The sequence below is a fragment of the Copadichromis virginalis genome, linkage group LG16 (genome assembly GCF_057382275.1).
Source record: "Copadichromis virginalis isolate Kocher_CV1m ecotype Utaka linkage group LG16, C_Virginalis_male_GT1.1, whole genome shotgun sequence".
Lineage (NCBI taxonomy): Eukaryota > Metazoa > Chordata > Actinopteri > Cichliformes > Cichlidae > Copadichromis > Copadichromis virginalis.
The window spans coordinates 31,582,180-31,603,682 of NC_140633.1; the positions used below are offsets into that span (position 1 = coordinate 31,582,180).

General features: G+C 41.8%; 1 protein-coding gene across 1 annotated transcript in view; it reads left to right on the forward strand.

Moving 5' to 3' along the window:
* Positions 1-21,071, forward strand: part of clasp1a (cytoplasmic linker associated protein 1a) — a 95,719-nt gene extending 74,648 nt beyond the window's left edge. Inside the window, exons 28-45 of the mRNA XM_085434420.1 lie at positions 19-263; positions 885-948; positions 1,106-1,108; positions 1,235-1,398; positions 2,692-2,770; positions 2,846-2,989; positions 3,767-3,865; positions 7,225-7,374; positions 7,522-7,628; positions 9,212-9,340; positions 9,667-9,814; positions 10,744-10,990; positions 12,352-12,408; positions 15,260-15,453; positions 15,599-15,727; positions 17,204-17,410; positions 17,811-17,927; positions 19,061-21,071. Coding sequence (XP_085290546.1) covers positions 19-263; positions 885-948; positions 1,106-1,108; positions 1,235-1,398; positions 2,692-2,770; positions 2,846-2,989; positions 3,767-3,865; positions 7,225-7,374; positions 7,522-7,628; positions 9,212-9,340; positions 9,667-9,814; positions 10,744-10,990; positions 12,352-12,408; positions 15,260-15,453; positions 15,599-15,727; positions 17,204-17,410; positions 17,811-17,927; positions 19,061-19,147 — 2,370 coding nt within the window. The 3' untranslated portion in view covers positions 19,148-21,071. The remainder of the gene's footprint in view (positions 1-18; positions 264-884; positions 949-1,105; positions 1,109-1,234; positions 1,399-2,691; positions 2,771-2,845; positions 2,990-3,766; positions 3,866-7,224; positions 7,375-7,521; positions 7,629-9,211; positions 9,341-9,666; positions 9,815-10,743; positions 10,991-12,351; positions 12,409-15,259; positions 15,454-15,598; positions 15,728-17,203; positions 17,411-17,810; positions 17,928-19,060) is intronic.
* Positions 21,072-21,503: the final 432 nt, after the last annotated feature.

A 21,503-nucleotide genomic window follows, 5' to 3' on the forward strand; every position in this document is an offset into this window, starting at 1 on the left:
TCCGTCTTCCCTTCTCAGAGGAAGACATTGAGACGGAGGTACGAATCCCCGGGGATGTACTCTGACGACGATGCCAACAGTGACGCATCTAGTGCATGCTCGGAGCGCTCGTACGGGTCACGAAATGGAGGAATCCCACATTACTTGCGCCAGACGGAGGATGTGGCTGAGGTCCTGAACCACTGTGCCAGTTCCAACTGGTCTGAGAGGAAGGAGGGCCTGCTGGGCCTGCAGAACCTCCTCAAGAGCCAAAGAATACTGAGGTGGGGGCGTGCTGTCTGTGGGGTATAAAAATACATATGCAAGAAATATGTGCTTTAGTATTTGGGGACTAGTTATTGTTATTATTGTCTTTCTTCAGAGTGGTTCAAAGGTGCACACAAATCACTTTTAGAGGTGATTTCGGATTTGTTGGTTATCTTGAGTAATGCAAATCCCAATGTGTTTGGATACATGCACAACAAAAAGGAGTCATTAAAAAAATCTGTGGTTTCCCTGCGCTTTTCTTCAAGTTACAGGTGAATTTCTTCCTCAGTTGGAACAGTCTGTATGTCTGTCTGTTCTATAACCCTTACTAAACAAATCAACCATCCGATTGGTGGCGAACCAGAACAATAACTGTATACAACCTGCTAGCCAGAGTGAGATAGACTGTAAGGAAATCTGAAAACAGGTAGTTAGCTGAACCCATGGAAGCACATGGTAGATCACCACAGGTGCATTTAAACTCAAGGATAAACAGGTACACAATGATCATTTGCTTTCCCCAAATGCGCTGGCAATGACCTGATGGATTTTATATTTGGCCTTTTGCTTAAAGCTGAGTCATTGATGATTGATTGGTGATGGCTGATTGGTTGTCTGGTTCTGTTGGTTGGCTGCAGTCGCGTGGAGCTGAAGAGACTTTGTGAGATCTTCACACGGATGTTTGCAGATCCTCACAGCAAGGTAATGAATCAGAACTTTACCAACTAAATCAATCCATTTGGATGAACACTGACATCAATATGAATGCATGGTACATTACATGTGTATGCTGTGACTTTTTGGTACTAATGAGGCGTCCCTTGTTGCATGTTCTGCCTTGCTGTGGACTTAACAACAGAGAGTAAGTTTGTTTTTGAATTCATATTCTGCAAATAAATATGAGATTTTAAAAAAACTGCAAGTTTTTTTTTTCCTCCTTAACAAATGTTTTGCATTTTAAATGTATGATCTGTGTGCATATTTGCAGGTCTTCAGCATGTTCCTTGAAACTCTCGTGGACTTCGTCACAGTACACAGGGAGGACCTGCAGGACTGGCTCTTTGTCCTGCTCACCCAGCTGCTGAAGAAGATGGGCGCAGACCTGCTTGGCTCAGTCCAGGCCAAAGTCCAGAAAGCCCTGGATGTCACAAGGTCTGAAAGTCACACCAGTCATGGCTGCTTCCTATTGCATTGCTGGTCGATAAGGAGTAGGCATGCAGGATCAAATGTTATATAATTCAGTCAGATGGAATCACATTATATACAGATCATTATTTTTCAATAAAAGCAACGAGATAGACGGATCCATAAAAACAGACCGTTAGTTTCTCAGTCGGAAGCTGCTGCAGTTTTGAAGAAAGTCTGTGTTTAAAATGAAAACTATTTTACTGGGCAAACTGTTTCCTCATATTTCTGATCCACAGTCAGTGTGTTACCTGCAGCAGGTGGTAGTAGACCACACCCACCAAGTACACACATAATCTAAAGCCATGTGCTGCTGTGGACACAAATGGAACATTGTCACTGCTTTACCTTCACAGACAGGAAGTGAAGCCTCTCTCCACCAGGCTATTTCCACAAAAACTCACTTTGGTGTTTTAAAGGATCAATTCAGGCCTGAGTTAACATCTTGAAATGCAAAAGTCACAAAAAAGTAGTCGAGCAAGCCGTGCTTGCAGGGTAAACGTTCTTGCTTTCATTCTCTGTTAGCGTATTCTTTTCACAAATGAACAAACCTTTTGGGTTTTACATGCACAGCTGTGGCTTTAATATAAATGTGGACATTTAAAACTTTGATTTATTGTTTGCAGTTTGACCCCCGTTGCTGCACGGCAATTTTGAGAGCAAATTTAAAGCAAAGGCCACATCAAATTATACTGATATAAACACTGCTGTCCAATCATTTGCAAATATATTGATATTTAGAACAAGCATTACACCCCGTCACCTGGACTTCTTCTACAGAGTGATACTAAAATTTCCATTTATCTCATTCTGGGCTAACGGTCCTTGAGTGGTGCAGTGATGGTAGTCTGCAGGAGCTACGCTGAGCTCTGCAGACCTTCATCTACATTTTGCAGCTGTGTGCTGTTTCTTTTTTGACACTGACTGAGGCCTAACTGAAACAGAGTGATTTACATGATCTTAAAAAATAAAAAAATACCACAGATGCTTGTTGGAGGTACTTGCTACTCTTTGAGATGCAGTAGTTGTCATAAAGCTGCGGTATTTCTATCTGCACCTTTGAAAAGAAACCCTTCAACAGATGTGAGTGTGACTTCATACAGAGTTGTACTTGTCTCCAGTTTTGGGATCTAACATTACTGCAGTAACATGGACGCTTCACGTAAAATGAAACTCGAAACCTATTTCAGCTTTTCCTTAGACCCGCTTAAAAGCCACATGAAGGAAAGAATTGAATTCTGTTCTCGTTCTCTGTGTTAGGGAGTCCTTCCCATTTGACCAGCAGTTCAACATTCTGATGAGGTTTATTGTGGATCAGACTCAGACTCCAAACCTCAAGGTAAAGTAGAAGTAAAGTTGATTTTTGGTCGGCAGATATAATTTCAGCAAGACTAAAGGTTTCTTGTCTCTTCAGGTGAAAGTGGCCATTTTAAAGTACATCGAGTCCCTGGCACGGCAGATGGATCCCACAGACTTTGTCAACTCCAGCGAGACTCGGCTCGCGGTGTCTCGCATCATCACCTGGACCACTGAACCAAAAAGTTCAGATGTGCGGAAGGTAGGCCAAAATATGTCCTAAGGCTCCCACACTTAGTATTCTAGTTATTATTTCCTTCTAGTATTATCAAAGAGTACAGTGTGGCCCCATTTCATCTTCAGTTGATATCTCTACAACACAATACAAAGATGTCTTACTTAATCTCTGCACTTTCTTTACATTCTATTGATATTTTTAGAACGTTTTATTTATTTATTTATTGTACCGAAAGCACCTTTAAAGAGGCACGGTGGACCTAAAACGGCTTGAACCAAGAAACAGTATAAAATACAGAAGGATCGTATTGAAGGATGTGTTTGAATCATGTAAAGCTGTCTGTGAAGTGTCCAAAAACAAAAATGTGGGGTTGGAATTTACAGAAAATTGCTGACTACAGAACTGTTATATTGTATTCCTCTGCTCCTTTATTTCATTTGGGTTCCTTGGCCTGTTGTGTTTGTCCAGCAGCAGTTGTAAACTTTGATAATAGGCACTCTCCCTGTGGATGGCCTTGGGTCAATGGCCCATTATCTTTCCCTTGTCTGATGCGCGTCATATGTTCTCCCTCTGTGTTCCTCACTGTTTGTTTTTCCACTGCCGCTCTTCCAAATGAAATCCTCACCCAGCCCAAATCTTTAGATATGCTGTAAATAGACCAACAAGAATACAATAGGTGCATCTATTATCAGGGGACACTGATCCACATGCACAGATCTTCTCAAATATTGCTTCTGTGATGATGGTTGGGGTCCTGTGCCATTCTGTAATGCCCCTTCTGCCTTGCCACTGTTGCCCCAGACCCTTCATAACTGGGTGAGCGAGGAGCTAGCAGGCAGGTCCAGCACTGCAGCCTTACTGCAGTCAACTGAGGGCAACCAGGAAGAAAGGTGTAAGCAGGTAGAGCCCTCTTCAGCAGCCAATTACATCACAACAAGCACGCAATGCCCCGCCTGCCCGGTACCTAACCAGCCACCAAACCTGCGAAAAAGAAAAAAGCCAACTGCGGCATCCTGTCACTCACCATTTACACTCCAGCTGTTCTGCTGAACAAATAAAGTCAGTGTGTGCCTGGCAAAGTGATCACTCACCAAATAAACTGAGCTTGTTGTGCAACCTGGAAAGACTTTTGTTTAACATTCGTAGTTCTCCAGGAAAGCTTGTGGTTTTGAATGCATTTGGATGGATTTTAATTTTGCAGTGCAACATTAATAGGAATGCTCGTTTTTTTTGTTTTAATAGTTTGTGCCTAACACTGTTTGACTCACCCTAACAACCTGCCGTCCACCTGCATATCTGCATGCTAACATGAAGATTTTAGATATGTGTGTCGGGAATAGTGGCACCAAGAGCTGGATGTCACCCCTTTATCACCCAAGTGTCATTCAGGCCGGCTGGATTTACGTTGTAATTTTAGCTGTAAAAATACAAAATAATTCTCATTTAATAACCATTTTAATTTTCTATCTAGCCCTAAGTATTTGAGGAATTATGGTAAAGTGAAGCACATGGTCAAATCTGATTTTTGTGTCTGACAGCAGTACCTTGTAAGTGCTTTGTGCTACTGTGATACACTAAATATCCCCAGTAAAGCTCATAAATCACTCATCCTTTTAGTTCAGCCATTGCACAAATGAAGAGAACTGCCTAAAATCTTTTTTTATGAATCAGCTTAATAGTTAGACCTCAAGTAGAAATGAGCTCATTTGCATTTGCTCATTTTGCAAAATTAAAAAGCAACCCAGTTTTTAAGACATCAAAACTAAACCAATCCTAACCAACAGCCTCTTTTTGTTTTTCCACACCAGTATTAATACACTGTATTACCCTGAAAGAGTCATTTCTGTTAAAGAATTCAGGCTTAAATTAACAGTCGACAAAGAAATACATTTGAGTTAATTATGTAATTATTTTGCTTACATCTCATTTAAGCTCAGGTTAGTCTCCTGTCTTCCCGTGCTCTCTGTTTCACTGTATATATTCACACACAGAGCAGAGCAGCTAAAGCAAAGATAACATTAATTGAGTTGATGATACCTTGTTATCACTTTTATTGCACTAAGTGCAATAAAAGCTATTCATGAACTGTTAATCCCAACAAAGTGAAAGACAGAAGAGAGGGCCAACAGGGTGATTTAAATGTTTGTTTTTTGTGTGTTTTTACTTTAAAATTAAGTTAAACAACTGCAAAGAAACACACAACACTGGTTGGGATAGTTGGTTCCTTCAATGCTATATTAGCCGACCTTCAAGCACAATGTGCAGGCATAGCTTCACTGCTGCCCCGGGTTAGAGTTTTGTGTAGTCCCATCCTAAATGAACAAATTATCAGCAACTAGAAGATGTCTCCCCGGACATTTTGTCCTCACAGTTTATCAGTTTAAAGATTTTCACTGTGGGTTTTGTAGTTCTGTAAAATCCCCAGTAGTTCATTTTGTATGATGCTATTCCTGGTGAATATTAGGTATAATCTATAGTTTATAAATTGAAATTATAAAAGTAAAGAAGAGATGGGCAGCTTCGCTGCGTTTGGAGCCACAAATATATCAATCAGCTCATCTGAACTCTTAGCACACAAAAAATCCTTTGTTTCATCCGATGTATCAGGATGTTATATTTTATGTTTTAGACCCTATGTTGGTTAAGCTCAAATAAAGTGTGAAAATTCTTTAAAGAGATATTTACAGTAATCAAACTGGGCTGTGCACATACTGGAAGGCAAGTTTTTTCCTCCTGAAAACAACCTGTTGGATGTTTAATCGATCATCGTTTTGTCATAAATATGCAATCGGGTCATTGAAATCAGAGTTATAGCCGATATAAACTGTGATTGGTGCATCCCTAAGTAAAACTGGTGTGTGGTTGTCATTTCTCTATCACTTCTTACTAGAAACCTGCACAAGAATCAAACATGACATATTTGACAACTTATTCCCAATAATAGACCAAACATTGTTCTGTTAAACATCAACTTCTATTCTCCTGCAGCAGCAGCAGCACACCAGTACTTTCTCCTTTATCTTTGCTCACTTGCATGTTGCAGCACTGATTTTCCTGAAAAGATTCTTCTTCCTTTAGTTTTCTACTGAATGCATCTTTGAATTCTCACCTTTCAAAAAATGTTTTTCTACAGGCTAAAACCTTCATTACTGCACCAAGAAGCCCGTCTTGGAGCCAGAAAGTGAAAGAATGTCTTCCATGGTTTCAGAAGTGCATTGGCAACAACCTGTGTATCAAATTCTGTAAAATATTGTAAAACATTACTGTTATTCTAACTTGATAAGTCATAATGTCCACTGTATGTGCTTGATATTGGAATACACATGTTAAGCATTAACTAGTTCCTCGTTAGTGTGCATATTAGCCTATTGGCTCTAGGGTTAGCCATAAAGCACTCAGTGATGCCTTATTCTACACGAGCATGTTCTGCAGTTTTTAGGGTACAACAATGAGTCTTTGGCCAGTACCCTCATAATTACTGCTTATTGGATAAATAAAGAAGATCTTGTACATAAATTATGACTTTAATATGCTTTACTCATGGCCTCATAAGAACTGAACCTTGAGAACTGAACTGTAAGAACTGAACCTGGACCTTTTTAGTATCATTAACTGCTTTTTAGAATAAGATGCACTGAAGTGTAGGAGAATGTCAGTGTTAGGAACTCACCTGTTTCTTGCTTCCTGGTACAGTTCAGCATTTATAACCCTTTCCCTGCTTCCTGTAAATTCTGTAGAATTCCCTCATTTTTGACCTGTGACTCTTCACTTTGGAATAGCATCATTTAACTGCGATAGTTGGGAGCCGTGGTTGAAGAAGAGCCAGTGGTTAGAGTAGGGAATCTTTTGTAGATTCATATTTATCAAAGTAAATGTGAGTTAACTGTGAGTGAACCTCAGGAATTAGAATGGGTAGCTCGTTCATATTCAGTCAAACATGATTTAGAGTGGAGGTATAGCCTCCTCTGAAGATCATAATTCAGATAGAGCTGCTTCCTTACGTTTGGTCTAAAAGCAGCAACCAGATTGAAAACTCTTCAGTTAATAGTCCAGTATTGGGAGAATATCGTCAGGAAGAATAGGGTGTTAACGAGAGCTTTAAAATGGCTAATTTAAAGACACTAGGTTGCTAATGTGCATTATAATGAGCAGGTAGCTACCTGGCCGAGGTGCTTCTGAAACCATGAAAGCCTGAAGGTATCTGAAGGTTCTCTGCAGTTCTGCTTTCTTTCCTAACACGTTGTGCTCGCTGCCTGCAGGCGGCACAGGTGGTGCTGATTGCTTTGTTTGAGCTCAACACCCCAGAGTTCACCATGCTGCTGGGAGCACTGCCCAAAACTTTCCAGGACGGCGCCACCAAGCTGCTGCACAACCACCTGAAGAACACGAGTAACACCAGCAGCAATGTGGTCAGTAAGATTTCTATGTCACTGAGGGGAAAAATTTTACAGTCACCCAGGTTGCGGTATTCTAAGATGAGTTGAACTGATTGAACTTGAGGTGGACTTCTGTTTCCGATGTTACGTTGTATGTAATTTCATGTCGTTGATATTCAGGGCTCTCCGAGTAACACTATTGGCCGAATGCCGGCTCGTCACACACCCAGCAGGACCAGCCCTCTCACCTCACCGACAAACTGCTCCCATGGAGGACTCTCTCCAAGGTAGGCAGCCGCCTTTGATGACACTGTCCTTAATAACACACTCACTGTGTCGACGCATGGCTGTGTTTTAACTGTTGGGATACTGGTGCTGTCATCACGTGTCACCTGTAGACAAAGTAACGCGCAGCCAGGTGGGTCTGTAGTAGCTCGAGACTGAGTGAGCTGTTCTAGAGATTACAGCCCATAATTCATTCACACATATGTGAAAACAAAGAAGCAATTATTTACAAAGACAAAAGAAATCTTACAAAACTCCTCCTGCCAATTGTCTGATTGCTAAAAGTTTCGCTGCATAGCGACTGATAAATGAGCCTTTCAAGTTGTCATACACGATCATGTTGTAAAAGTAAACCAGAGGAGGGTGATTGCTGCATTAATCTGCTGTTTTTACAGCATAATGCAGCCCAGTTACCTAAAATCCAGTTTCATTCTTCCATGCTGAGCAGCTCATTCAGTTCACACACACTGTGCCTGGATTGTCCTTTTATCTGCCAGCAGAAACCCATAAACATTGATAAGTTATTTAAGTTATTGTTACTTCACCTGAACCTGCAGTGCACCTTGTATGGAGAGCATTAGCAGCACAAAAATGCTTTTTCAAGGTTATCTTTCAAGATAAAATCACAGTCACACAATTAACTAATTTACCCAGCTTAACCCATAAATATCACAAACCATACTGAATTGAAATGTGGGCAAAAAAACATTTCTTTTGGGCAGCGTTGCAACACTTTCAGCCCAGCTGCCATGATCAGATTGCTTCCTCAAAGTCCTGTTCTGATCACTTGCATTTGTGTATCTGAGATTTATCTGAAATGGTGAAGAAGTCAGGAGTCAAGGAGTCAGACCTGGCAAGAAGATGCTAGCTAGCAACGACAGGCCATATGGGTGCATCACACAGATACAGATTAATTATTGCTGTGTAGCATTTAATAAAAGTCCTAGAATTGTATTCACTGAAATACAATGAATACATTAAAATGCTACAGAATGCTCCTACAGAACAAACAGGGTGGGTAACAGCTATTTTGTATTTTGGTGCCTCTGGTTGACGTTAGAGGAACTGCACTTGATTTTTCCATCCTGGAAGCTGATACATGTTTCTTTTTATGTAAATAGGGACAAAATGTGCTTTCTTTATGCTTTAATAAAATCCAAATGGATGAATTGTGTTTAAAAAAAATTACCTGCCATTAACTATAAAACAGAGAAGTTTGTTTTTGGCACCTTTATGGTCAGAACAGGACTTTCGGTGAGGTGAACAAGGAAACAACCTTGACATTGAGACTCTCCAACTTAAAATCAGTTAAAAGTTCTATTTACATGGATGAACTCGACATGCTCACTTTTTACGGGATTCTGCTTTCCTCTTTAATTAACACTTTCCCGTAATCTTAAAGCTCAGACTAGTTTCTTTTTGTCTTTTCTCTTTCTCTTCCTGCGCACTTGCTGTTTCCTCTCTCTCCTCCCCTCTCTTGTCTCGTCCCGTGCTCTCTCCTCGTGTTGTCGGTTTCCATCCACCTTTCCCTGCTCTCTCACTCCTGTCTGTCCGTCCTTCCCTCCCGGCCGCGCTGTGACAACAGTCGGTTATGGGGTTGGGGTGTCGACGGACTATCAAAGCACCCGCCTGCCCCTCCTCCTCCTCCTCCTACGCCTCACTCCACCTCTGCTGCCCCCACCATAAGGGTCCTGCGCAGAGCGTATTCACCCAGGTAATGAGGCGGGCATGTTGGAGATTGTGGCCTAAGGAATCCACACTCTCATCCTTTTCTTTACCCAGTTCACCAAACCATCTGAGAATGCATGCATTAAACCATCATGTCTAATAAAGTGGAAGCATCCTTTTGAAAATCCATAATTTTTAAGGGTTATGTCAGTCCTGACCTTTCATGCTCTAAATCAGTCTGCTTTTCTGTCAAGAGCACAGCTTCGTCGCATGCATATGTCTGCAGATTCATGTGGCTGTATTTTGCTTTTGCTGCATATTTTATATAAAAGTGCATGCATGCGTTTCTTTTTATGTCTGTGTGTCTGGCAGCATGATGGAGTACGACACGGAGAACATGAACTCAGACGAGATCTACAGCTCGCTGCGTGGCGTCACTGAAGCCATCCAGAGCTTCTCCTACCGGAGCCAAGAGGATCTGAACGAGCCTATTAGACGGGAGGCAAAGAGGGATGATGCAGTAAGCCACAAGCTTCATATCCAGAACCAGTTCTGAAAAATCTGGAATTTCATTTGACATTAAATGCTTAGAATGAATTCTGATCCTTTTTTAAGACACTGCTGCATTACATTTTTCATTTTTCAAGACATTTTTCAAACAGTTTTTAGGTTCTTAGACCTCAAAAGTGGTTTGGCTTTCTGGTTGTATGTTGACCATGAAATAACTGTGCTTTTAGTATCTCCTGCTGGTTTCTGTAACCCTTTTAAACATTTTAGTCGCCACTATTTCGGGTGGTGTTTAGAGCAGTTGTGACCATGTCTAGATGAGAGGGGGGTGCTCTAAGTTGTCAGCTAATGCTCGATAATTTGTTGCCAAGTTACGTCTATTGACTATATGAGAACATCACATCTAAGGGGCGACCGTGGCTCAGGGGGTTGGGAATCGCATCTGTAACCGGAAGGTCGCCGGTTCGATCCCTGGGCTCTCTGTCCTGGTCATTGTGTCCTTGGGCAAGACACTTTACCCTACTTGCCTACTGGTGTTGGCCAGAGGGGCCGATGGCGCGATATGGCAGCCTCGCTTCTGTCAGTCTGCCCCAGGGCAGCTGTGGCTACAACCGTAGCTTGCCTCCACCAGTGTGTGAATGCGAGAGTGAATGAATAGTGGTATTGTAAAGCGCTTTGGGTGCCTTGAAAAGCGCTATATAAATCCAATCCATTATTATTATTATTATTACTAATCAGTGCTGACTCAGCCTCTGTAGCCACTGCAGGCAGACTGTGTATGTAATGCACTGATTTGTCTTCGGATACTCTCTTTCTTTTTGTGAGGCATGTGTCATTTTTTGCTTATTGTTTGGTTTGCTTTCGTATTTTTATGGTTATTTGAAGCTAAAATGGCTCCAGATCTTCTTTATACCACTGCCTAATCCCTCTCCCATCTCGCAGGCAGGGAGAGAAGGAGTAGCTTCCTCTCCTGGGTCTGATGCCCGGCTCGGCTTAGACGTGGTGGAAGGCGGTCGCACTGCCTTGGACAACAAAACTTCGCTGCTCAACACGCCATCGCCGCGCTCCTTCTCTGGGCCGCGGACTCGAGAATTTGCCCCATACGGCTACGGAGAAACCATTTGCACGTACGACAAGAGCGCCCTGAAGGAGGCTGTGTTCGACGATGATGTGGAACAGTTCAGAGACTGTGAGTTTATGCCGATTTTATGTTTTTATGTTTACAGCTCTGAGCAAAGTACCTATGTACCCCAGTCACACGTGCATTAGCTGTTAGAATTTGTTATGTGGCTCAACAAACAACCAACATGCCTCTGAAAATGGTCAGGTACAAGGACTGGACTGAAAAAGTTAAAAAGTAGCCAGTGTAGTAAGAAACACTTCCAGAAAGACCTCCAGAAAGCCTGGATAATGTTACTAAAGAGCACTTTAAAAATTACTTGCTTGAAAGCAACATTTAAAAAAATGAAGGGTGACTGAAGACTATTGCACAGTACTGTATCTGCTTGTGGCATCGTAACAAGATCTAGTAATGTCAGCCAGCTGCGTTTTTCTTCTGGTTGGCGATGTAGTTCGATACAAAGAAAACATCTCAGGCAGTCTTTTTATGTGGTCCAAGCTCCATGAGATGAGCACCATTTAGTTTCTTTATACTGAAGAGAAGGCAGACTTATCCACAACTGATATATCCAAAACTGGAGTACCCATACCAAAACACTCCAGGTCACACATGGGCAAAACAAAGCCCGAGGGCCGCACCCCTGCACACCGAGTCAATCCGGCCCTCAACATCCTCAAGCAAAACAGGTTCCAAAACACGAATAAGAAGAAGCTTAAGGCTGGAACTGACCTACAGAGGAAAATGTAGACCGCTTTAAATGTTCATAGAGTCTTCATATTATTAACTTTTTACTTTTTCCCGAGAAATGTATCGGTTCAATTATTCAGTTTGTGGTCCTTTGCGTATTTAACCTTAGCAAAAATAATGTCACCCACTCCCCATCTATACAATAAGTCAGTTTGATATTGGAGCGAACTGTCACTTTAATTCTCTGATTATTATACATTGTCTGCAGTGTGACATTTAAACTGAAATCTATATTGAATAAGCCTCATGCTTATTCTGGTAGTAGAAAAACATGAAACGAGTTAAATAGCGACATCCACAGAATGAGTATAAAGAAAAAAACAGCTCTTACTGTCATATTGCATGTGAGCCTTTCTTGTCATTCAGCCAAACGTCAGGTCGTGCATTGTGAGCACGTGATGTCGTTGTGAAAACACAAAGGAGCAACAATGTTGAGGCAACAAATGACAGAATTTCCTCCATTTCACTCGGTTAGTTGTCAAACGTCATCCTGAACCAGCCGGTTCGTGTTTACAGCAGACAGAAGAAACCAGTGAGCGTCCAGCCCCTCTGCCGCAGCCGCTCTGTGCTTCACTTGTTGTTGTTGTTGTTGGTGTCATCACATCCTTTTCTCTGCCACTCTCCCCTCCCCTCCCCCACCCACCTCCACCTTCATCCCTCCTCCTCCTCCTCCTCCTCTCCAGGCCGACGTCAGGAAAGCGGTGAAAACAAGATGGCACTCTCCAAGGTCTTTGCTCCTGGTAAACATGCCCACCCTGCACCTCCACTCCACTCACCCTCCACCTGTGTTTGCATTCTTCGCTCAGCTCCCCTCATCGTCTCTCCATCTTTTAACTCCGCCTCTGTGTTAACAAAGTCCAAGCGGTTCTGCTTACAGCTGTAATATTTGAATGTTTCTAATGTTTTCACTGCATCTAATTTGACTGTAGAGATCTATCGTATGAAAAAGTTACCTTTTATATTTTTAATATTAACTGCTCAAACTGTAGATATCTGCATCCTCCGAGGACACACATTTTGAATAACATGAGGCTGCTGACGGGAACGGAAGTTTTCTGTGGGTGATCTACTAACAACGCGTGAATTTGATTTATGAATGGAAATTCAGCCAGTTCGTTCCAGTAATGGCCAGCACAGTCTACGAAAGGCAAAAAAAAAATGGTGGATTAAAATTGACCAGATCTGATAAGTGAGGGGAAAACAGTGAACAGAAACGTTCTGATCTAAAGACTTCAGTTAGAAATAGACAGGAACTGTGTGGGATCTTGGAGATCAGGGTGGCCTTTTTTTTTTTTTTTGTAATGAATACATTTGACAGCTGAGGTGGAGCACAGGATTGATGAGCTGTTTTCAAAAGTCCACCTTACAGGACTTACTGTTAATAATGTTAATAAAGCTACGTTCACACTGCAGGCAAAAGCTCATAAAATCCGATTTTTTTTTTTTTGACCCTGTGCGACCCATATCCGATCATGCTATGACAGTGTGAACGGCACAAATCCGATATTTTCAAATCCGATCTGGGTCACTTTCGTATGTGGTACTGAATCCGATACATATCCGATGTTTTAGAAAGCGACTGCTGTTTGAACGGTCATGTCACATTAAATCCGTCTTTTACGTCACTGACACAAGACAGACGCTAATTATCGGCGCCGGAGAAGCACCCGAGAAGACTTCGCGAACGCTTCCTGGCCATCCAGCGTAGATGTCAGTGAAACTGTTGGGAAGACAACGTGAACATTTTATTTGTACTATATAATCTGCAGATTCTGACAGAAATCTGCAACTATCCTTTGAAGCACCGCTCCTCTCTAAAACAGCAATAAGGATAATTTTTAGGTTATTTACATTATTATGTAAATATGTAATAACTTAAAGCAAAAATTGGGAAACGTAAAGTCCGAAGTCTTTATATTAAGGGCCATCAGTCAAACAATATTGTTTGCTCTGGGTCTAAACAGAGCGCGTTGTGTGTGACATCTTCTTTTGCGCATGCGGGCCGCTTTGAGCGTTCACACTAGAGCGCATTTGCTGTCGCATTTTATTTGTAGTGTGAACAAGCAGACAAAAAAAATCGGACTTGATCAAAAAATCGGAATTGAGCATTAAGACCTGCAGTGTGAACGTAGCCTTAGTCACATCCTGAGTGATCCAGAGAAGTTCATGAAGACTGACACATGCATGAAAATGCCCGTTGTTCTCAGTTTCTTGCATGCCACCTGAGGCTGAAGATATTTATTAAAGTCAAAGGAAAGAATCTGACTCACAGCTACCCATGCAACATAAACTGTCACGGTGAATGGAGTGAGCTGTGAGGAGAAAATAAACGAGGATCCACGTGCAGGCACTCGCTGAGATGCAAAGGTGGTTTATTGTAGAACAGAGGTGGAAATGGCAAAACGGAACAAAACTAATCTCTACTGAGACAAACTAAACTATTGAACAGCAAACATGAACACGAACATGAAGGAGAGTCAGCAGAGGCATATGGAGGTTGATAGCAGGGAGAACACACAGATGAAACACGGTAGATTCACAGACAGTCCAGCAACTAGTACACGAGTAGACACGACTTAATACACACAGAAGAACACAGGGAGATTACAAATAGGTGGGGAACACAGCTGGAAGTAATTGACAAGACGAGACATGGGAAGCAAAACTGAATACACTGACATCAGACATAAACCTTCAAAGTAAAACAGGAAACAAGAGACAATTCACAAGACACAGACTAGACACTGAACTAAAAGGGAAACATGGAAAACTCAGGCCCAATACGGGCACAGAACCAAAACCTAGGAACAAACAAAGACATCAAGAAATCAAAGCTTAACAATGCAAAACAGAAAACACTGGGTCACCAACCCAGGACCGTGACATAAAAAACTTTTAGAAAAACTCGAATTACATTTAGTGCTGACTACTAAACATATTAGCTGTTTCAAGACAGACATTTCTATATGTTATGTAAGAGATCCATAACAACAGCAGCATCACTCTGGAAGTAGAAAAGTAGAGTCTGTTTTGCCCATTTTATGAAAAAAATAATGTTCATTAAAAAAAGTTTAAAATAAGGTTTTATCACATTCCCTCAGTGCAAAAGCCAAAAGTCTTTGGTAGGCAACAGGAGGAGAAACTCGTTTAGAGAGACTTTCATGCTCTAGTTCAGTGACTTTTCTGTGAGTTTCTTTGTTGCCTGTAATATACTGATGGTTTTTATGCATCACCGTGCTCATAGCTTTGCGCAATTCACCTGCACCAGTCACATGTCCATCTTGACTCTCAGCAGCAATGGTTCGGCACAAATCAAGTTTCTACGTTCAGTTTAAGTACCCTCCTCCCAAAATGTGGTCCCTGGAAAGGGAAATACATGTGCAAAAATACCTGCACCTCATCACACCTCCCTAGTAAAGTCCAACAACCGCCAAAGGAGGAATTGCAGATCCAAAATCTGGATGTGTGATTAAAAAAAAAAAAGAAATTAGGTGTCTTTTAAAAACAAAAAAAAAAGGTTGATGGATGATTATTAGCCCATGGCAGTTCAATTCAATTCTTAACTCTTTCTTCTTGTCCCCTCTCGGTAAGCAGTCGGGCAGGATCACTCAGACCTGGTGGCCGATCTTTTGAAGGAGCTGTCCAATCACAACGAGCGCTCAGAGGAGCGTAAAGGCGCCCTGGTGGAGCTGCTGAAGATCACACGGGAAGACAGCATGGCTGTGTGGGACGAACATTTCAAAACCATCCTCCTCCTCCTGCTGGAGACCCTGGGTGATAAAGATGTACGTAACCTGATAGTTTGTGTACATGTAAATCCCTTTTTTTGTCTCCTTTATTTGTGTTTTCATTGTCTTGATTCAGCGTAATCTGAAGAAACTGAAGGTAGTTTTGTGTGGATGATATTCTTTATGTTCCCATTTCCTGCAGCACACCATTCGAGCTCTGGCTCTGCGAGTGCTGAAGGAAATTCTGAGGAATCAGCCTGCCCGCTTTAAAAACTATGCCGAGCTGACCATCATGAAGACACTGGAGGCGCACAAAGACTCTCACAAGGAGGTACGCAGCTCCCACCACTCAGCTAAAGGCACCGAGCATGATTTTTGTTTCATAAAGTCGTCATCGATATCTGTTAATGTGGCCGTGCCGTGTTGAAAGTGATGCGGTTCTCATGTCTTTAATGACTGAGTAGCGTGTTCACTTAAACATGAAGTTAGTTTATATATGCAAAGGAGCACATGTGAGAAAGACGAATGCCAATCATGATACATAAACAAAAAGCCTGCAGTCAATGAGATTAATGATTATTGGTTTCTAATAATTTCTAATCCCTGTTGTAGCTCACAATAACCTCATAATTAATACTTTACAGAGTGGTTATCAATATGAGCACTAAAAAAAGTGAAGACAGTAAGTCCAACCTTCGACCCTTCACTCCAGCAGTTATTCAGGTTTACTTCTAGAGAAATTTCCCATTCATGTCGGTCAGGTGTGCAGCAGGGGTACAGAGTGTGTGTAAACACAGATCACGTGTTGATAGCAAATTGAACATAAAATACACAAAAATGCACTCAACCAACCTGAGATGAAACATGCAGATAACCAAAAAAAAACATATCGATCACAGAAATTTAGCATGAGGAATTTTTTTTTAAATGTTTTTCAGCATGAATGAATAATATCCTGCTGAAGAAGTGTAAAGTATGCTGAAGTAAAGCACTCTTTAAAGGGGTTCATAAATCCCAGAGGTTTTTATTCTTTATCTTTAAACTTTTTTTTTTGCTTTTTCTGTATTCAGTTTTTCAGTAATTGCGTTAATCTAAACGTGTGTCATTTTGCAGCCAACAAATTTTCACAAAATCTGTGAAACATGCAAAATTCAGTACAGTCCCGCACTGTACTTACCACACACCAGAAGACCATAAAAAGATGTTTTTAATCATAGACGAGTCATTTAAAAAAAGCTTTATAAAAGCCTAAAATACAGGCATAAAGGTGAGGATATATTGTGTTTAAAGCAAGAGCCATGATAGGTTCAAGTATAAAATCAGGACTGAAAGTGCAACAGTAAGAATACATTAGAATAAGTTTAAAATGTAAGCGTTTTCTGGGGAAGTTCTCAGATCGAAATCAGCCTGTAAACGTGTTTTTCCCATCATGCTCCTGGTGGAAATTTACAAGAAGATAAAGTGTTGAGTGGTGGAGGAGCAGCTGCCTCGTTTCTCTGTTTGTTCTAGAAAAGTAAGTCAAAAGAAAAAAAGGGAGACACTGACTGACAGAACGGAGCTCCTGTTGGTTGTTGGAAACATTTATGGGATTGAAGTTCTCTACTTGAGCACAAAATGCTAAACTGGACAGTGAAATTGTCTGAATTTGGGGGGGAAAAGAGACTTTGGCTTTGTCTGACTTAGTCTCATGCCTGTGATACAGAAATCCTGCTGTTGCCTCAATAACACACCAGCTGATTGGATTTACGATGTGTGATATAAAATTGTTAGCAGCCTAATCTGTTAAAAATAAAAAACATGTTTTTAGGTTGTGCGTGCAGCCGAGGAGGCGGCGGCGACGCTGGCCGGCTCCATTCACCCGGAGCAGTGCATCAAGGTGCTGTGCCCCATAGTGCAGACGGCCGACTACCCCATCAACCTGGCAGCCATCAAGATGCAAACCAAAGTAATTGAACGCATCGCCAAGGAATCACTGCTGCAGCTGCTGCCCGACATCATCCCCGGACTCCTGCAGGTCTGAGCCCAAAACAGAAGTGCAGATTTGAATGGAATGTGATTGTTTTAGTTTTGCAGGCTGAAAACTGATCAAACCTCCAAAACTGTGAAATAAAAACTCACATTTCAGAAACTTGAATAAACCGAGTTTTTATTTTTAAATGTGTTGCTGGTGTACTCAGCTTGAATAACACAGACAGAGCAGAAACATCCGTGTCAGTGCCACAGAGGCTTATTTGGACAATGTTCATATTTGGACAGTGGGAATTATTTGCCTTATTTGTCCCTGGAAATGTTTGCGTGTACTCTGCACTCTTGGCGACCCCTCCCACGTTCCTGCTGACCTCGTGTGGGTGTGTGTGCGTGTATGTGTGCGTGTACGCGCCTTTGATACCTGATGCTCCCCGGTCTCTCCGCAGGGCTATGACAACACAGAGAGCAGCGTTCGCAAGGCCAGTGTGTTCTGTCTGGTGGCTATCTACTCTGTGATTGGTGAGGAGCTCAAACCCCACCTGGCACAGCTTACGGGAAGCAAGGTACTGACCGTCGCCAGCAAGTCTTTCCATTTGCATGTCCTCACAACGAAAGCACTTGAACAGACGCTGCGCCTTATCATCTTCCCATGTTGTTATTTCTCAGCTGGCTCTCAAATTATAAAGCACAGGGTCATATTTGCCCTTCTAGAGTGTCCTTGAGTTATGTAATGGTTAAGGTCTGAGGGTCAGGTTCACATGACTGCAACCCCCCCACCTCCACCACTCCCCTTTACTAACCACCACCTGGTCAGCTGGTTATTTAAACGGAGTCACCGCTGCAGTCTTCAGCTGCACTCTAAGATATCATCTTAGTGCTAAAATCACTTTGAGTGGATGCAGTTAATCATTAATAACAATCCTTCCTCTTATCAGCAGCTACATTTTAGGGAATATTTTAAAAAAGTGCCTGTGTCAATATTTTGTGTATGATTACTTTTGAGTTCTTTATCCTGTTTAAAGCAAATTGTCCCTGTGATGAGATTCTCCTGAGAAACAGTTTGTGGTTCTCCTACTACAGCATATTTTTGTATTTCCCTCTATAGTTAACTGATTGTTACATATATCAGTAAAGATGTGGACTGACAGCCATTAGAATAACTTTTGGGGGGATTTTTGTTTTTGTTTGTTTTCCCCCGAAGGGTATCCCCAGGAAGCCGGTCACCAGCACAAACAGTCCAGGCCAGTTCAGTCCAGTTTAGGGACTTCAACTAGCTGCAGCTAGCAGCTCCAGCCACCTGTGTCGCTATCCACCTGTCAGTCAGGGGGGCCACGGCCCTAATTTTAAGTCTCGCTACCATACAATGGAGTGAGTTATAATTGCATTGACCACCTGTAGAGTTGTTTTGAAGTGGTAAACTACATAAAGACATTCTTGAGGCAGGCTGTAAACTTGTTTATTTCTGCTGGAGCGTGCAGGTGTTTGTGCTTTTCATGTTTCAGCCTCACTCTACCTCTGCTCGGTTTAATTGCATGACGAGATGTCATGAGTGCTTTCATCATTTTAAAGGAACCAGCCAAATATTGTGTACTTTTTGCTTCCTATCGCCCTATCTGACTCATGAAGAAGTTTATTCCTCTTTAAGACAGTCCTGTGCTGATATAAAGAGTAATTTCTCAATTCTTTCCTTTTGCAGATGAAGTTACTGAACCTGTACATCAAGCGTGCTCAGACGACAAACAGCAATAGCAGCAGTTCCTCAGATGTCTCCTCTCACAGTTAATGGAGGTGGTTTCATCCATTCCAAGACTCCAGATCAGACTTGTCTGTCTCTGAGCATCACCCTCCTCATCACGGCTCTGCAGCTCATCCTCTCGACCCATTTTGTTCCTTCGTGTCATCCGCCTCCGCTCTGGAAATATCTGAACGGGACTGCTGTCCTGGTTTCAAGTTGGTGGGGAAGGATTGGACACATTTGGATTTTTGGATTTAGGATATGGCGCTTTCTCCTCCTCCTGTGGGTCCCACCATCTCCACATCAGCTCCAATCTGTTTCTCCTTCATCCCTTCTGCTTTTAGATTTGTTTCTATAAGTGGAAAATATTCACATCAAAGAAATGTTTCAGATCATCTTCAGTTTGGGATGAAATGTCATTTGGCTGGCCCAGTGATGGCAACAAGCCCATAAAGTGTGCAGTGAATTCTGTTTTAAGGGCATGAAGACCAAATATTGCAAGGCGGAAAAAAAATTAGATATGGACAGAAAGACAAAACGAGGAAGTCCTATGTGAGCATTTTAGTTCAAGGCTCATATTTGATTGTAATTTCTTTTTTTTTAATGCGCTCGTTTCTCTTTAGGAGTGGCTTAAAACCCAAACTGTCACGATTACAAAACAGATCTCATGTCTAAACAGAACTGACAATCCTTCACATTTCGTGCAGATCTTTTAACAGAGAACACAAACCACCGTCGCTACATGGAGTGGAAGCTAAGCCTGTTAAAAGCCGTGACGTTTGTGTCGTTTTTAACTTCTTGCTTCCATTTGTGTCTGAGCGCTTACTCTGTCTTACAGGAAGTCCTTTGTAAATACAGCAGATGAGGAGTTGGGGGAGAACAGGCCTTACATTTGTGGACTGCAGAGAGTGAACGGGATGTACGGCGCCGTCACTCTCGGCTCTTTAAAAAAAAAAAAGAAAGAAAAACAAACAAAAAAATGTGAATCTGCAGCAGAAGCCTCCACAGCACTCTCAGACATGTGACCGTGCAAACACAGTATTACTCGTTTCCTCTTTCACAGCTTCTGCAATAACCACATAGAAATCAAAGGTGTTTTGTACATACACTTTCTGACCGCTGCTTCACGGAAAAGCAGACTTTTTCTTTTTTTTGGCTTGCATGAACCTGCGGCACGCGTCAACTCAGTGCTGCGCGGAGAGCCCGGAGCTTCTTCGGCTGTTAAAGTGCACTTTTAACATCATGAGATCACTCGACTCTGAGGAGGCGCTCGTACGGAAAAGGTACACACTCTGTGTTTTAATTTATTCTGCTGTAAAGTTTTAAGTGGTGGATTCCTGCTGTGAAGCACTTCATCGATTCCCTGATTGGGAAGAAGTTTCTCAGTCTGATCAGCTTTTAATTATTGGACCTGATTTGGTTTTCATGGTCAGTTGATCTGCTGTAGTTTTTTCTTTATAATACTCTGAATAATGAATAATAATGCTGATTCCTGATTTGTTGAAATCCGCTGAGAATGGTCCAACTCTGCTTCTTTAAGGAAATGAATGTACAGAAACAACACAGTGAATTTGCTGGTACTCAAAAGGATTTAACTTTTTCTTTCTCATCGTCCTTCAGCACGCTCATTTAATCCGCTGAGTTTTTACCAGAAAAGCAAACCTGCAAACTGGTGAAAACCCACCAATCTTCTCGCATCTGTCGTCTCGTCGCTGGATCTAAAACAGACGTGACGGCGTTCCTTACAGACTGTTCACTATGCATGTTCAGCAGTCTTTCTTTGGCTTCACGCGCTCTGTAATATTTACACCTGTATTTATATATTTTATTTGATCTTATTGTATTTAGTTCTGTCATGATGAACTGTACAGAAGGTTTTTTGTTTAGTTTTTTTATGTTAACATCAATGTGTGATCAGTTTGCAGCGATGTAAAAAACTGTTTGCTGTAGAAATAAAAAGACCGAGAACTGATCTCAGCTCTTTCTGGCCTTTCACTCCACATTTCACAATTCCCCCCTCTTACTTCATCGTGTGTAACGTTCAGAGATTGGATCAAAGCTCGGACGGCGTCGTCTTTATTTCCCTCGCAGGTTGGACCTGCATCCGAGCGCTGAGGTGTGCTTAGCGGCTCTGGATAAACATTAACCCGGGCAGACTTTGAGATGACCTGCTCTTAATCTGTCACTCCCTTGAGGAGCTATGAGGGGTGAGCTGCAGGGGTTTCTACTCAACCTGCTGAAACTAAACCTGCAATAAAGATTAATGTGCCTTTTTCAAATTTAAATATCATCATTTAATTGTCATTTAAGCTGCTGTGTTGGCTTTTAGAAATATCAGAGATGATAAATATGCTTACTGACATTCATTTGAGGGCTTTTCCTGTGTTTGTTTCCTGAAAGTCCC